Genomic DNA, 17,154 nt, shown 5'->3' with positions numbered 1-17,154 from the left:
CTGTATGACTGAAATGTCTTTCAACTTGTGCTTCTGAAACAGTTAATATTTAAAGTAAAGCAGTATTAAAAGTCAGAAGTTTAATATAAAGAAACAATATTAGAGACATCTCAATAATACTGAAAAAACCTGGAAAAATTGCACAGCTACACAACTAAAGCACTGGAGAAAACAGCTGAACAGCAGGGCTGACCAGCATTCCTACACCACAGGCTGGGTGAGCATTGCAGTCATCTCTACTGCTGTAGGCTGCCATGAACTTTCACATTAGACTCCACCCAGATGCTCAAGGTAAGTCAGTATACGGGGCTCTACACTTACACAAAGCAAGAAATATACAATGACTTTATCTATTTGATAACACAACAAATAGTGTATTCTCAGTATTTTCAGTAGTTACTGGAGGAAATGTTCACTGCTCCTTTCTCTGGCACTGTTTGCCACCTTTGCTCTCATGAAGGAAGTGGCTCTGTGACAAAAACCCAGTACACACAAAGCAAGGCAGAGCAGCAAGACTGAGAGGAAGCCAGAGGTCTGACCTGGCTACATCTGAAGGCCACGTTTCCCAGATTGTTAAGTGAGGGGAAAAAATCTTAACTCCTATCTTACCCAGATTTGTCTTTTTTTTGTTTTTTGGACAGCTGTCTTCAAGAGATATTAAGAAGTGTTTGGGGCTGGGTATCAAGCAAGAGTATCAAGGTTAAATGAATTCATCAAATACTTCATAGTATTTTATGATGATTCACATAGTATTTCATGATGATTCATAGTATTTCATGTTGATTCACTCTTGATGATTCACAATACAAACATGGGCTACAACTTCAGAATGTCCCACTGTCTGGAAAATTATTTGTTCAATTCAGCATCTCCCAAACCTATTCAATCACTTAAAAGAGGCACTGTTAAATTTCAAATAATACTAATGTGATCTCCTAAACACAATTTGGAAAAAATGACAAGCTTGTACACTCTACAGGTATTTCTCTTGAAGCTTTCCCAACTTAAATAGGAAAAACTGAAGTTGCCTAGTAGAAATGCCATCCTGCAGCAGAAAACAGATTGTTAAAAATTTGTTGTAATTATCTGTGTTTCCTTCATCATGCCTGTGTGCCTTACTCAGTCGCCCAGTCATGTCCAACTGTTTGCCATCCCCATGGGTTGTTCGCCCACCAGGCTCCCCCGTCCATGGGATTTTCAGGCAAGAATACTGGAGTAGATTGCCATTTCCTTCTCCAGGGGATCTTCCTGACCTAGGAAGCAAACCAGCGTATCTTGTATCTCCTGCATTGAGAGACAGATTCTTTACCACTGGTGCCACCTGGGAAGCCCCCATAGCAATACGTAATAAAATTGCTAAGTATACCCAAAAACACTAGAATGGATTCATAACATAGTCCATATTTTAAGTGGTCAAATAGGTTTATTAATAATACTGATGGTGAAAGGTAAAGAAAGGCCCTTGTTACAAAAATCTAGATGGAATTAAGTGCTGAATTTGCCTTGTGATGTTCAGGATTTACTTCTATTTATTTTCTTAAAAACTGTGACTTTAATGTAAGAAAAAAAGTTTTAATTTCAAACCTGAAATACTCTCTCCTCTTTTCTATTGAAATAATTGTTTTTTTTTTTTTTTTTAGCCCTTCCGCCCCGAAATAATTGTTTTTATACTACAGTTGTCTCTCAACATCAGCTTTCTTAGGAATCAAGTTAATATAGTACAACTGAGTGATCTAGTACTATCAGATGCATTGAGTTAACCAAGAATGATAAAATAGGAGAAAGGCGACAAGAATCAAAGTCATTCAAAAGACTGGCAGTAAGTGCAGGGAAGCACACTGCATATACAAGAGATCCATAGATTTCTATGTGATATAGTGGAAGTAGAATTTTACGCATAAGTTAGTCTAAAAGAGAAAAACAAAAATTATCCTAGAAAGTAAACATGACATTTTCAGATGATTTTCAGGCTCTCAAAATTGGTTTGCTATGCTTTGAAATGATCTGAACATACTAGTTTATTATTAAAACAATTCCAAAAATATATAGGAAACCAATTTCTTACCTGCCAAAGAGACTATCATGAACAACATAGACAGAACACACGCTGAGATCTATTAATCCTTTTGGTTTTGTAGCTCGTTTTTCACTTTCAAAATAAATAAGTTGGGCATCACTGCCCTCTAAGATAAAATATAAATTTTTCCACCTTTTTCCCTTTCCTGTTAAAAAAAAAACAAATTGTTCTCCCTTAGCCAAATAATGAACTATAAAATCACCGATAGTAAAATCATACAAATGATCATTGCTTAAAAAAAGTCAAATATATTTCATATTTCAATTTTTATTCCCAAAGCTTCAATAATACCAATCCTTATAAAATGAGAAAAATGTAATCTATCTGTAGAAAAATATTTTGTTATATTCCTTGTTTTAATGAATTACAAGGTAAGTGACAAGGGTACCTTAACAGTGTATTTAGAGATTTCATTACAATAAATCATTAAAATTCTCGCTTAGCATTAATTCTTTTCTGGTCCTAAGGGAAAAAAATCTCTTCTGCTAGTCATGCACCCCTCATCCCCCACATTTCTTAATGCCAAACTGAGGCAAATATATAAACTAGAAACCTCAATACCATGAATGTGATAAATGTCAATAAGAATTTTCACTTAAAAAAAGTTATGGACAGGTGACCAGGGGACCAAGAATCAGATGCCAACTTGTTAAATTCATATCTCAATAAGATTTATGCCCAGTACTCACAATGTTTCTATTAAGAAGCTGAATCTTTAATCTTAAAAGTTTACACTTACCTTTTTTTAGAAGATAACCTTTTTTAACAATATTTTTATAAAAGGCATCCTTTGTTTTACGACGAATTGTATTATAAATTTCCTTGCCATCCACTGCATCATTCAGTACTTGTTCTTGATCCTGAATTTTCAAAAATATTAAAATTATTTCATGAATTCTTTATGGAAATGAAGTAAAATCTACTAAACTACCAACTTAAAAACCAGATTGTTCCTGTCTAGACATTAAAAAAATAATAATACCAAAATCTAAAATAATGTAACATACATATTAAGAGATTCTGCTTTCCAAAGAAATTTTCAAAAAGGTGCCCTTACCATTTCTCAAGAACTATTTTTTAAAATACAGTTTTTTGTGTGCTTTATAGCAACACTGTTTTGAAAACATGCATTTGTCCCAGCATAACTGATAGATTTGAACCAATTTGAGCATAAAGCAAATTCATGTTTGCTTATGCACAATTACATCCTCGAGAAATTCTAAGTCAGTGCAGAAAGCTGCACCCAGCTGAAATGCGATGCCTAGGAATACGCAAAATACATCCCAAAAGCCGAACGGCCTGCCCAGATTCACTGAGTGTTATAAGCCATATCCATCCAGCCACATCTGGCGTCCTAATGTGTCTGATTTCAGACAGTCCTCCTTTTACCACTTCCCACTATTTACAACCCTTCTGATGGCCTCTTCCACAAGAAAACTTCAGGCCTTTTTCAAGGTAAAGTGCCTTATTTATTGTACTACTTGATGCGAAAGTAACTGCTGTTTTTGCATTGTTGAACTCTGCCATCTGATTTTGGAATACATTCTTAAATAAATGTGTTTATGTTATACATCATTTTAATGCGTATTTCTCGCTTTATGCTTTTTTGCTAATGACTTATTGCTGTTTAGTTTTTAGACTGTGGAAATGATGTTAAGACAAAAAGCAAATTCGAGCGATTTTTTTTATTCGAGTTCAAATGCATTGTAAAGCAGCGGAGATAACTAGCAACATAAACAACACATTTGGCCCAGGAACATGAACATATAGTGCAGTGGTGGTTCAAGAGGTTTTGCAAAGTAGGCCTTGAAGATGAAGAGCATAGTGGCTGGCCGTCGTAAACTGACAACGACCAATTGAGAGCAATCATCAAAGCTGATCCTCTTACAACTACGTGAGAAGTCGCTTAAGAACTCGTGTCAATCATTCTACAGTACTTGGCATTTGAAGCAAATTGGGAAAGGTGAAAAATCTCCATTAAGTGGGTGCCTCATAAGCTGACCAAAACTCAAAAAAAATCATTTTGAAGTGTCATCTTCTCTTCTTCTACACAACAATGAACCATTTCTCTATCAAACTATGATGTGCAACTAATAGATTTTATACAGACAATCGGCTCAGTGGCTGGAGTGAGAAGTTCCAAAACACTTCCCAAGTCAAACTTGCACCAAAAAGAGGTCATGGTCAGTGTTTGGTTGTCTGCTGCTGGTCTGACCTACTACAGCTTTCTGTATCCTGGCAAAACATTACATCTGAGAAGTACGCTCAGCAATTTGATGAGCTGCACCAAAAACTGCAATGCCTACAGCTGGCTTTGGTCAACAGAAAGGGCCCAATTCTTCTCCATGAGAATGCCCAACTGCACATTTCACAACCAACACTTCAACAGTTGAACAAATTGGGCTATGAAGTTTTGCCTCATCCGCCATATACACCTGACCTCTCGCCAAATGCCTACCACTTCTTCAAGCATCTCTGATGAGTTTTTGCAGGGAAAACACTTCCACAACCAGCCAGGATGCAGAAAATGCTTTCCAAGAGTTTGTTGAATCCTGAAGTATGGTTTTAATGTTACAGGAATACACAAACTTATTTCTCAGTGGCAAAAAAAAATGTGTTGATTGTAATGGTTCCTACTTTGATTAATAAAGATGTATTTGAGTCTCGCTACAATGATTTAAAATTCATGGTCCAAACCCGCGATTACATTTGCACCAACCTAGTATTTAAATCAGAGAAGGCAATGGCACCCCACTCCAGTACTCTTGCTTGGAAAATCCCATGGATGGAGGAGCCTGGTGGGCTGAAGTCCATGGGGTCGCTAAGAGTCAGACACGATTGAGCGACTTCACTTTCACCTTTCACTTTCATGCATAGGAGAAGGAAATGGCAACCCACTCCGGTGTTCTTGCCTGGAGAATCCCAGGGATCAGGGAGCTTGGTGGGCTGCCGTCTATGGGGTCGCACAGAGTCGGACACAACTGAAGCAACTTAGCAGCAGCAGTATTTAAATATTTCTTACCCGTTTAGCATATTTCTTACCCATTTTAAATAATTCTTACCCATTACCACATATAAAAACTCTGCTAATTGTTACTAGTTTCTTATCTTTATGTGTCACTGATGATGCTTTTCAGTGTTGTACCCGTAACTCCACCTTTCCCATAATCCTGTGGGGTTTACTGGTTTATGACACTGCACTATAGGAAGGCATGTATCGTAACTGCTAAATCCCCACAACCCCCTACAATAAAAGAATTAGGATGTCAGAAAGCATATAAAGATATAAGTGCCTTTATAATGATCTTCCCCAAAGAAGTCAATCTTCAATATTACCATCTAGTCCAATGGACCCAATTTTAGTTTGTAGTTTCTTGTTTGAGCAGCTCTTATTAATTAATAAGAATTAATGCAAGAATTAATATTTTATGACTTTTTCTTAGAGATTCATGGATCCGGCTGACTGTTTTATATCTAAGATATGTTATAGAGTTTTCATGAATCCTATTTTTTCCTACATCTTTAAACACTCGGCTATTTTATCATCCTAGGAACCATTTCACCATGACTGAACAATTACACTCAAGTATGCTGAAGAGAATGGCGAACCACGGCACACAGACCAAACCTAGCCCACGGCCTGTTTTTGGACGTAGAGTTTTACTGGAACACAGCCATGGTCATTCTTTTACATACTGTGTGTTGTTGCTTCACTACAAAGGCAAAGTTTAAGTAACTGAGACAGAGACTGAATGGCCCACAAAATCTAAAACATTTATTATCTGGTCCTTTACAGAAAAGTCTGCCGACCTCTGGCCTAGAGGCTGATGCACCAGTGAAATACACCAACTACTGCATCACCTTTGGCGCTTTCTCCTTTGTTGCCAACTACTGCAGCATCTTTCAAAAAATACAAAAGGCCATCTTTGTTATCTGTTCATTAGTTTTCACTGAGTGCAGATCAAAATTCAGAATTCTTAATTTTTTACCCATATCAGCAAAAAGAAAAAAGTGAAAAAGATATTTGACACTTATAAAAGGAATCAGATGATGAAAGCAAAGCAACATCAATACTCTGATCTACTGTGATGATAAAATTGATTTTTATAAGCAAAGTTTCAGACTATAATTCTTGATATGGTAATATCCTTGATGAATTTTCTCAAACTCAAGAATGTGCTGAGAAAATGTTGTATTTCTAGGGAAATAAAGGAAATATGGTGCACTCATCTAGTTAGTGATTCAACAAGAAGGACATCATGCAATAATTTGTGACAAGAAATCTAGATAAACCTGTTTCCTAACAGAAAATGAGGATTCTTAAAACTTTTATGATTTGCATCAAGATTTACTCAATATGGCTTATAAATGGACAAAGGTATTTTGTATTTAAACATTACTGGAAGGAAACATATAATGTCGAAATTTTAAAATTCACCATATTAACCATTCTAATTGATGTTTACAAACCTAAACATAAAAATATATTACACTTACAGAGTAAAGAAGACTGTACTATACAACAAAATTATGAAACAAAGTTTTCCAAAGTATTACAGCTGATGTTGCAAGAACAAGAAAGAATCAAACTAGAACGCAGCTGAAATATATTTAAAATCTAGAATCAGTACTGCATTTTGACAGTAAAAATGTGAAAAGAACCAAAGGAATTTTAAGCAAGAACTATTATAAAAGCTGTATCTGAAATTAGGGTTTACAAGATGGATATGATTCAGGTCCGTACATGACAGTGGGTAACAGTTAGCTGCCTTCTATTTCAGGAACAAGCCTTTATAACCAAGGAAATACAGAACAAAAATTGGGGTTTACTACTTTTAATTCTTATTAAATTTCTAATGAAGTTTTTTTTTTGTACTAAATCTTCATTCTTACTCCTACAAATTATTCAGAAAATGACCAAGAAAATTAAAAAATTTTAAAGATACACTGCACCCAGATGATAAATAGTGATGACTATGTCCCTAGTTGTATAGATTTGCACTTATCAATCTTCATCACAGTAGTGATAATATTTACTCTTCAGTACAGAATGGGGCATATTTGTAGTCTACCTGGTGGCTCAGTCAAGACTTCCAGCAATGCAGGAGACCCAGGTTTGATTCCTGGGTCAGGTAGATCCCCTGAAGAAGGAAATGGCAACCCACTTCAGTATTTTTGCCTGGAGAATTCCATGGACAGAGAAGCCTGGCAGCCTACAGTCCTTGGGGTCACAAAGAGTCGGACACGACAGAGCCACTTTCACTCCCTCATTTAACACATTACAACACTGACATGTGGATTTAAATACCTGATTTCAGGATTATATAAATCTTCCCTATTTAACATAAAGGCTGGTCAACCAATCAACAATACCTACATTCGAAGACACTACAGGCAGGGATACGACCTCACGTTCCAAGTTTTGGTAAGTTACTAGATGACAGGAGGGAAGGCTTCTCAGCCTACTCTCTCTACAAAGTTCTGGAGAAGGAAGTCTCATACATTCCTCCCAAAGGGAAACAGATTATCTGATTGGTGAGAGTGTAACAACCACTGAAGCAAGTTTTTGCACAGACCTTAGGTGTGCAGGCTCCTACTCCAGTTGTAAATCCTGCCTTTCTCAGGTAATGGCTAAGAAAACTCATTTGATAAATGAATTCAATAGTTCTCTGAGTGCCAGTGTTGTAGTTCTTGAGATACATCAGTGAATAAATCAAAGATCCTTACCCTCAAGGAACTTACATTCCAAAGATGGAAAGAGATAATAAACATAATGAATAAGCAAATTGAATTGTATGTTAATAGGTGGTAAGTGCTCTACAGGGTAGGGCAAGTAGCAGCAATAAATAATATTGTACGAGTAGGTCTCAATTGTGAAGCTAAAACTTAAGTGAAATTTGAAAGAAGTAAAAGAATGAGGCAAGTGGATATTTAAGGGAAAGTCATTTTGGGCAGAGTGAACAGCTGTAGCAAAAATCCTAATGCAGCAAAGATCCTGACATATTTTTTTTTAAATAGCAGAGAAGCCAGTGTGAGTGGAGATGAGTGAGAGGGAAGGATGGTAGGAAGAGTTCAGAGGACCACGGGACACTGCACGCTACTGCAGGGACTCTGGCTTTTACTCTGGATGAAATAGACCACCTCTTAGTATTAAACAGAGGCGTGAAATGGTCTGACTCACATTTTAAATGGATTCCTCTGACTGTGGTACAGTTTTTTTTGTTTTTGTTTGTTTGTTTGTTTGTTTTGTGGTACACTTTTAAAGGGGAGTTGGGGGCAGAAGGAGGTAGAGACAAAGAGATGACATTCTCTAATAGTTAGAATCCTGCTGGGAAAGATAGGTAAGTGTTGCATTTCTCAAACTTCTATTGGAACATACTTTTACTCCAGGCCCAAAATATTTCTGGTGATGGTTGAATTCTATATATATACTTTGAAGGCAGAGATGGCATGATGATCCTGACACTTTGGATACAGAGTGTAAGAGACAAAAAGAAGAGTCAAGGATGACTTGACGCTTTAAGTAATTTACTTACCTTCTCTGGTCCCAGTTTTCCTATCTGTAAAATGGGCATAATTACAGAATCAACCTCATCAAATTGTTTAAAAAGTTAAATAAATTAATACATGTTAGATATGATGTCTAAAATAGTGTTCAAAAGGCTCCTCCTTTCTTCTAGTATCTGTCTCAGGAAGTGTTAGTTCCACCAAGTGAAAGACCACTGTGCTTTCTCTTTTAGCATCTTATCCTGAGTAGGGGTATGCAGGGTAACCTTAGGGGGAATGAGCTGATTCTGTTAGCTAATCACTTTTACAATAATAAAAGGACATTACTAGCCTTTGGGTTCTCTAACAGTTAGAATCCTTCTGGGAAGGACAGGTAAGTGTTACGATTCTCAAATTTTCTGTAAACTACTTTTACTCCAGGCCCCAAATAATTGACTTCAAATAGCATTTAATGGTTTCTATGAAGTAATCAAATTGCTCTGTAATCAGCATCAGTTATTTCTGAAGTACTGAAAGCATTATAGGCACTTTTGCAAATGATAATACTTGGAAGTTTGTTCAGTTATGAAACAGTGACACAAGAATAAGGCACAATGTATATCTGAAGTAAGTTTAAGTTTTAAAACTATGCTATAATTTTAGAAAAAAGTTTACTAAATGTCAAATGCTACTCATTTTTCTAACTATAAAAAATTTAGTTAGAAAATTCTACTAAGACAAATTTAGGATTGGAAAAATGTGTGCATGACTTGTGAGCAAATAAAATTTATTACTCAAAAAGCCAATCTGAATTAGAATGCAGAATACAGCAACAGAAGTGACTGGCAGGATCCATCATTTGTAGGTAAAGGCATCTCTGATCCAATAAAAAGATCCTAAGCAGTGGTTTCTAGAAAGCACATACCATACTACGTAGAAAAACGTTAGGCAAAGTCTGCCAGAACTGCCAACAAAAGGGGTGTGGAGGGGTGTGTGTCACTCAGTCATATCTGATTCTTTGCGACCCCATGGACTGTAGCCTCTGTCCATGGGATTCTCCAGGCAAGGATACTGGAGTGGGTTGCCATGCCCTCCTCCAGGGATCCTTCCGACCCAGGGATCCAACCTGGGTCTCCTACCTTGCAGGCAGATTCTTTATCATCTGAGCCACCAGAGAAGCCCCAACTAAAGTGGTACATAATTGCTAACTACAGATATTAGGAAGGTGTCAACAAGGAAGTGCAACTTGAGATGTAAACTTGAAAGGCAAACAAGAAGAAGCTAACATGGAGATCGCAACAAAGCACTGGAAACACAACACAAAACTGCCCTCATGAACTTTCCATCTACCAGGAAAGCATGAAGAAATGAGGCAAGATTATATTAAAATGTGACAAGATGATTCTTAAATGTATATTAAGCATCAGAATAATGTTTCTCTCTTAATTAGCAATTAATAGTCGGCTATAACCGTCAGAAACTAATTGGTTAGGAGGAAATAATGAGACACTCACGACACTACAAATCACTGTGGAAGTTTAGTGGGGACCCAAAACCCCTCACAATCCTTCTTTACATCCCGGGAAATTCACTACCCCCATTTTCCACATAGGAAAATTCTTAATCACTATTTTGAAGTACCTTTTACTTACCCTGCTACAACCCTTTACCGACCACACTTTAGGAAGTATGGGCAAGATACAGACGCTAATCAATCACCTAGGCATTAATCAACTAACATTCAGCAGGAGCTCTTGTTCAAGGCCAGTCCTTCTTATGTTCTGGATTTCAGTCACTCTTGCCTTCTCTAGGACCTTATACATGGAGTACTGCCACTACCCCATCCCTCACCCACCACTCACTTTCCTCAAGTACACACATGCTCAAAACTCTCTCACCATAAAACTTCAGGCAAATAAAACAAAGAAGTTATAAATTTAAACCCCTTTTTACCTACATCATCTTCTAGCTACTGTTTTTTATTTTCTTTACTTCCCAAGCTCACCTAGATAAACCTGGCTGTGATTTATCTTTGCTGTCTCCACTTCTGCCTCCAACAAACTCACTCCTTGACCCAGTGCAACTTGGCTTCTGTCCCCACCACTCCCTCTACTCTCAAAAAGCCACCAAGGACTTCCTAATTATCTAGAACCAACATAAAAACTAAGAGATTCTCTTACAAATATTCACTTTCTGAAAGAATCTGAATAATCAGCAGTTTTAAATTTTATCCAATTTCAAATGCATGGATGTGTGCATAACCATATCACCAAAAAAAGCATTTTAAATTAAAAAGCTGATTACTGCAAAAAGAAAAACAACACTGACCTGCATGGGTACAGGTTCCTTAAGATAATACCCTTCAACAATTTGTTCTTTTCGATAGTGATCTATGATGTCCCCAATGCTGTTAAAATAAAAATTACTAACACTGACATAATTTGTCTCATAAAAATTGCAAATCTTAAAAATACACACAAACCTTGTTAGCAAGGATTATCTGTTTGCAAGTTTTTTTCCCAAAGTATATAGCCAGAATATATTAATAGAATATATGATCATTACAGTCACATTACTTTAGAAAAGCAAGAATGTTCCTAATATTGATTTACAGGTCAGAAATATTTGACTCAGAGATTTCAATTTTCTACACACTACTCCAAGCATCACTATGTGAGGAAAGGATTAAAAGTCTACTTTTTTTTCCTTTTTTTTTTTAGACAAAAATATCTGAGAGTTTGAGCAAGAAATGACAGACAAATCACATTTATTTAGCAAGTAGTTAGTTCAGGTTAAACTTAAGAATTTTTATCATCCAAATGATAAATTTATCAAAAGTTATCATTTACATACTCTGCTTTTATAATAAGATGGAGTCAAAAGACAAATAGAAGGTGAAAGAAGAAACAAAAAAGGGAGGGAGGAAGGAAGAAGGCAGGCAGACCAGGAGCTAATCTTATATGTAGGATTACAGCTACAGCAGGAAAGGCTTACTGATGATTTTGATTAAAACACTATAAAATATATTTGGAAAATATTACAAATAAAAAACTGAAAATGACATTATATAATGTATTTTAACACAAACTTTAACATGAGTTTTTCTAAGTATAAAAATGTTTCTCTATAGTCAGTTTGCCATTTTACTGTCCTAAATATGTAAAACCTAGAATTTTTAACTTTCCTTTAATACACTAGAGGAAAGGATATTTTAGTGACAGCTAGGCAACATTTCTCAAAACATCTTGTTAATTTATCAATTGATTTTTTCATGGTTTTCCTACTGATCCAATAACTGTTTTATATACACATAGGTGTATATTTATATATAACTGGATATATATTCACTTTTTTTCATAATTCTTCCTACTGAAAGAATAGTTGAAATGTATATATCTTTTATCTTTGGAGATACATATGTGTATATACACACATATATATTTATCACTGATGATAAAATATCTTTGCCCTACTACAAAATTATTTCAAATTAAATATAAATAAAGTATAATATTAAAAAGTAAAACAGAAGAGTTGAAAAGATTAATAAAAAAAAGTACAGATGAATATGAACTAAATACCAGAGACAGCATTTAACATGATAGGGTGAGGGGAATGAGACAAGCAAAGAATTTTAAAGGTGAAAAGTAGGAACCAACAATTACAAATTAATACCAGCTTGGGAACAACCTAATATTGGTGGGTAACAATATCAGTAAGTCTTAGGTCATTCTTTAACTTTTTTCCTATTAAAATGTCTCACTGATAAAAGACTAATACATTTTCTTAGATTAGATGTTCTGTTTCCTACAGATAATGTATGAACTTACTAACAAATTTGCTGCAAATAACCTGTGCATTAATAATCAAAAAATTATATACATTATTTTGGAAGAAATAAATTATTAATTTATATTCATGTTTGACAATGTCTAAAAAATCCTTGGACATGATGACTAAATTACATTAAATGTCTTATAATTTCAAATATTACAGAGTCAGAAACTTTTATATAATTTTGATTCTGATAAACTATTATTTATGATATTTCAACTCTACTCACCAAAAGTAAAAGATAACTATAAATTTCTCCCAACTTACCTGTTATAATATCGGCCTCCCATCATAAACTGATTGTTTGGTGTTGGACATATTTTAAACCGCTGAATATTTTCACTGGTCCGAAAATAAAGTGAATAGTCCCCAGGAGTATTATCTGACGGCCTCACAAGAAAACTGCAGACTTGACCAACTGTAAAAATTAATCTGTTAGTTTTATTCCCTAATTATCAAATTACAAAAGAAAAAGAGTTAAGTAGTATAATTACAAAGTACATTCAAAAGCATATACAAATTTTAATTTTCACCAGGTACTTGTTTTATAATAAAAAATCTTAAGGCAATTATTTTTTTGTATTTTCTGGTTTATGAGTCACAACCACCCATGATGTTACTTGTCTTTATTACATAAAAATACAGGGCAGAAGTTCACAGCAATGACTTCTGGTTAATAATATACGTATCTGTCATAACTTGGAAAGAATACTGTAACCACAGGTAGGGGGTACTGGCTAAAACTGCTACACTGTTTGCAAATCTCAGAATAAGAAAAGTGAAAAAAAAGTTGAAGTGAATTTTACTTTCGCATACTCTGTACTTAATACTTCTGATTAAACATTAAAAAGTCATAATTATAATAAAATAGTAGCAAAAACTTATAAAGGTAGATGAAAACAACTGAAATATTTGTGTACCTAATCAAAATTAATACACATGCACTATATTTCATTTAAAAGGCATGATCTTAAAAAATCATAAGCAGCAAATCATATATCAGATATTTCATATTAATTTTAGAGAAGTCTTTTTGACATCTGCAATTAGCAATGACTCTTACCACTGATGCTTTTCTACCTTTTCTCTGTTTAAGTCCTAATGACATAGGAAAGATCAGAACTTGACTGCTTTTGGGAAAGCACAATGAAAACTTAAAATATCAGATGTTTTTCTGTAAGTTACTAATAGTTCCAATCATCAAGCCAAACCACTTGCTACCAAGTAGTTTTATGTTCAATACAAAGAATAGGAACTACTGCAAAATTGTGCCTGCAAGTGCTTATGTGTACCTTTCATGGCGGGAAATCACCAGCCTCTTAAAAGAGCACATGACCCAAAGGAAATAAAAACTAATTTAAGAAAATTAAGTTTAGTTCTTTTTTAATTTACATGCCTAAAACAACAGTGAGTGCCTCAGGTATTTGGTGCAAATTCAAAAAATATAAACTATATTCAAAATTCAGTAAATTCATTAAAATAAATATTTTGGTGCCACTTTGAAAGCAGATAGGATGTCACTTTGGTTTAGCATTTCATCTGTTACTACCATATGGCATTATCATGTTCTTTATTTCTAATCTGTATCCTCACACTATAATTGAATACTTAATAAAACTGCCTCAACTGTTTCAGAAGAACAAAGTATTATTAAATTAAATGTAATGCCCCATGGCTTGAACAGTAACTCAGATAACAGTTTTAAATAATCAGTAGTTTATTCACTGCATACAGAAACTACTGAACTCTGGTCGTTTTTTTTTTTTTTTTTAAAGAACTAAGACTTATAAATTACAGATTATTAAACTTGTCTGAAGGCCTTCTAAAGTATGGCTTACTGAAGACATATTTGGTAATTAAATTTAATCTTAAGTTTTAGTTAGGATGAAATGATGGAATACTTTTTCTTTTAAATAATAAACCCACAATACATTCAATTTTTATTTTGCCTATCTCTGTAACAACAGTTTTATGAAATATTAAAACAACTATATTTTCAAGAAGGCCCAAGTATATAATTCTACAAGTGTATAAAGATAAATTCAAGAACATTTGCTGTGCCTAAACAACAAGAAAATGAAAACATAATATTGCTCTATAGGAAACTTATAACAAATTATGGTATTTATACAATGGAAAGTTTATGGTCATTAAAAAGAATGAAGTTTTAAATATGCAGATATGGAATAATCTCCCAAAATATGTATTAAAATGAAAAAAGTGTGTTGCATGTTCCTGTGAGAATGTGTGAGGAGGTATGTATAAAGGTATACACTGTGGTAAGGAAGGCAGGCACACACAGACAGAAAACTTCTAGAAATACAGGAAAAAACTCATCTGGCACTGCTTCTAAGGAAGACTGTAGGACCCTGGTCCAGAAAGAAAACACACTGTGCACTGAATTTTATACTGCATGTATGTTTTCAGCTAAAAAACACCAGAAATACCAATTTCTCTGTGCTAGGCAAGAAATTACAATGTGCATAAAAATCAAAAGAATGCTAAAGGCAAAACACATGATAAGTGTTGTTTTTTCTTTTTAAATAACATTAGAAAAGTAAAGTGAATATACAAGTACCTGTCATTAGTAAATTATAAGCTTCTTGTTTGGAAATTTTCCCATGGAACCATCTTAAAAAGAGAATAAAATATGTAAATCAAAAAGTCTTTCTTGCTGTTAACTAAATCAAAACTAAATAACACAATACAGTTAAGTTTAATTCAAGCTGACATAATGAAATAAATGTAATGCAATTCAAATGACCTCATTCCTTTGACATTTATTACTACACTTTGTAAACATCTGTAAACAGATGTTTTGTAAACAACAAAATATACAATGGGCCATCTAGTATGAACTACAATTTCCATATTAATTACCAATACAAAAAATAGGATTTAATTCTGATAATGACAAATTATTATCATAGCTAGTATTCTTTTTTTTCTTTTTATTAGGAGTGGGGAGTGGTACAGGTAGAGCCCACCAAAACTGCCAAAAAAGATTAGTCAATTAATTTTCTCATACTTCTCTCAAAGTGAACTTCCGTGAAAGTTCTCCCTTTTCAGTCAACGTGGTGTACTGATACTTTACAGAAAGCCAGACAATAAGATTGAGTGATGAGAAAGAGTAGATATCTGTTTGAGCTAATGGCCTATCATATCAGATTGCTACAATATTTTCTATTCTGATACTTAAGACTTTAGAAAATGTTATAGAAGACATTACAGCCAAAATCTACTGCATATAATATTTAAATAATTTACCTCAGAAAAAAATGATATATCTGGATTTAAAAAATTAATTACTAGTGATTAAATTACTTAAAATCTCTCATGTACCTGAAGGACTATTATCTATCTTGCCAATTAACACATGTATGTTAATACCAAGCTGACAATATATTCTCAGGGTCTGGTATAGTATTTCACTTTCCAACTTGTTCTTTTCAGTCATGATTAAAAATAATGCTGTAAAATTAAGACATATAATTGCCCTAAAATCCAGTGTTACAAGTTTAGAGGCTGTTCACCACTGTTTTAAATTATCTACATTATTACTGGTCAGAGTATAAATAAAACTGGATTTTTATCTCTTCACATGAATAAAATGTTAAACATTTAAATCCTCTTTTTAATTTTATTCTAACAATTAACTCATGAATTCAAATTCCCTGAGGCTCCCACTGCTAATTATGAATAAAGTAAAACAAGTATACAATATCTGGAATAGTCCAGGTTGCCCTAAAAAGCAGTAAAGTTCCATACTGCATTCAACTATGGCCGAAATGACCATTTATTACAATGCAGAACAAGATTTCTGTATTCTAAGGGAGAGCTGATTAGATGACCTTGAAGGCCTATCCTATACTTCTATAGGTAGAATAAAAGAGAAAAGGGGAATATAAAGGTGGGGGTGGGGTGGGGTGTTGGGCAACAAATGGCATTTATACAACAAATCAGCAATACCACTTTCTGAAAGGATTAGATCAGTTTCCTCACTCAGAGATTTACCACCTATATGTAAAATGAATCTATTTCAAGCACATGGTTTGTATCAATAATAGAAAAATGGGTCTGTGACCTTAGGAAAGACCTCTTTTTAGTAAGAAAAAGGAACATAAATATTGTGTAACTATAAAAAGAATGTAGAAAATATAATAAAGCACTGTGATAGGTACATGCTGAGGGCATTTTTGGAATAACAGAGCACCAATTCTGTAGGGTGTGTAAGGGAGAAGATTACAGAAGACTTGCTGGCAAGAGTGATAAATGAGTTAAGTCTCTAAGTAAGAATAGGCATTAACCAACACAACAGAGGGGAATTCTGGCCTAGGAAGTAGCTTGAGCAAAGGAGAAAAAACAGTGATACACATTTGCAAGCTGGAGAGGAGGATAAAAAACTAAAAATGACAAGAGATGGGACTTGTAAGGAAACAAGGGCTGGATCAGGAGAACTTTTCAGACTCTGCTAAGGTAGAAAATCAGATAAGAATTTTAAGTGAAAAGTAATACAGTCAGATACATGTTTTAGGTGTTCTAGCTGTTGGAAGAGAGGATTTGAGGAAACTAAAGTGTCAAGCAAAACTAACTGGGAGGTGATCATTACATCAAAGGAATAAAGCTAGTTATACCTTCTGGTTAGTCTCAAAGAGCACTCCAGGATGTTAATGAGGATGCTCTACTGCCAGTCAACACCTTAAGAAGTTACAGGGAGCTGACAAATACATAAAATAAACCAACAATGCAAATTTATC

At 34.4% G+C, this 17,154-nt stretch overlaps 2 protein-coding genes across 8 annotated transcripts in view; one reads left to right on the top strand and one right to left on the bottom strand.

The window, feature by feature from the left end:
* The window catches only part of CCNH (cyclin H), a 420,860-nt gene extending 414,554 nt beyond the window's left edge, over positions 1-6,306 (top strand). For all 4 annotated transcript variants that reach the window (XM_086412928.1, XM_086412929.1, XM_086412927.1 and 1 more), the window contains one exon: positions 5,629-6,306. In XM_086412928.1, the coding sequence (XP_086269054.1) occupies positions 5,629-5,649 (21 nt within the window). In that variant the 3' untranslated portion in view covers positions 5,650-6,306. The remainder of the gene's footprint in view (positions 1-5,628) is intronic.
* Positions 1-17,154, bottom strand: part of RASA1 (RAS p21 protein activator 1) — a 110,188-nt gene that overhangs the window by 25,063 nt on the left and 67,971 nt on the right. For all 4 annotated transcript variants that reach the window (XM_086412891.1, XM_086412893.1, XM_086412892.1 and 1 more), the window contains 5 exons: positions 14,976-15,028; positions 12,665-12,815; positions 10,892-10,970; positions 2,817-2,937; positions 2,066-2,222 (listed from right to left, as the gene is read on the bottom strand). In XM_086412891.1, coding sequence (XP_086269017.1) covers positions 2,066-2,222; positions 2,817-2,937; positions 10,892-10,970; positions 12,665-12,815; positions 14,976-15,028 — 561 coding nt within the window. The remainder of the gene's footprint in view (positions 1-2,065; positions 2,223-2,816; positions 2,938-10,891; positions 10,971-12,664; positions 12,816-14,975; positions 15,029-17,154) is intronic.

This window comes from Bos grunniens, chromosome 7 (assembly GCF_055505025.1).
Source record: "Bos grunniens cultivar Pamir isolate PY7600 chromosome 7, Bosgru_T2T1.0, whole genome shotgun sequence".
In the NCBI taxonomy this organism is placed as follows: domain Eukaryota; kingdom Metazoa; phylum Chordata; class Mammalia; order Artiodactyla; family Bovidae; genus Bos; species Bos grunniens.
This window is presented reverse-complemented; position numbering and strand designations above follow the sequence as displayed.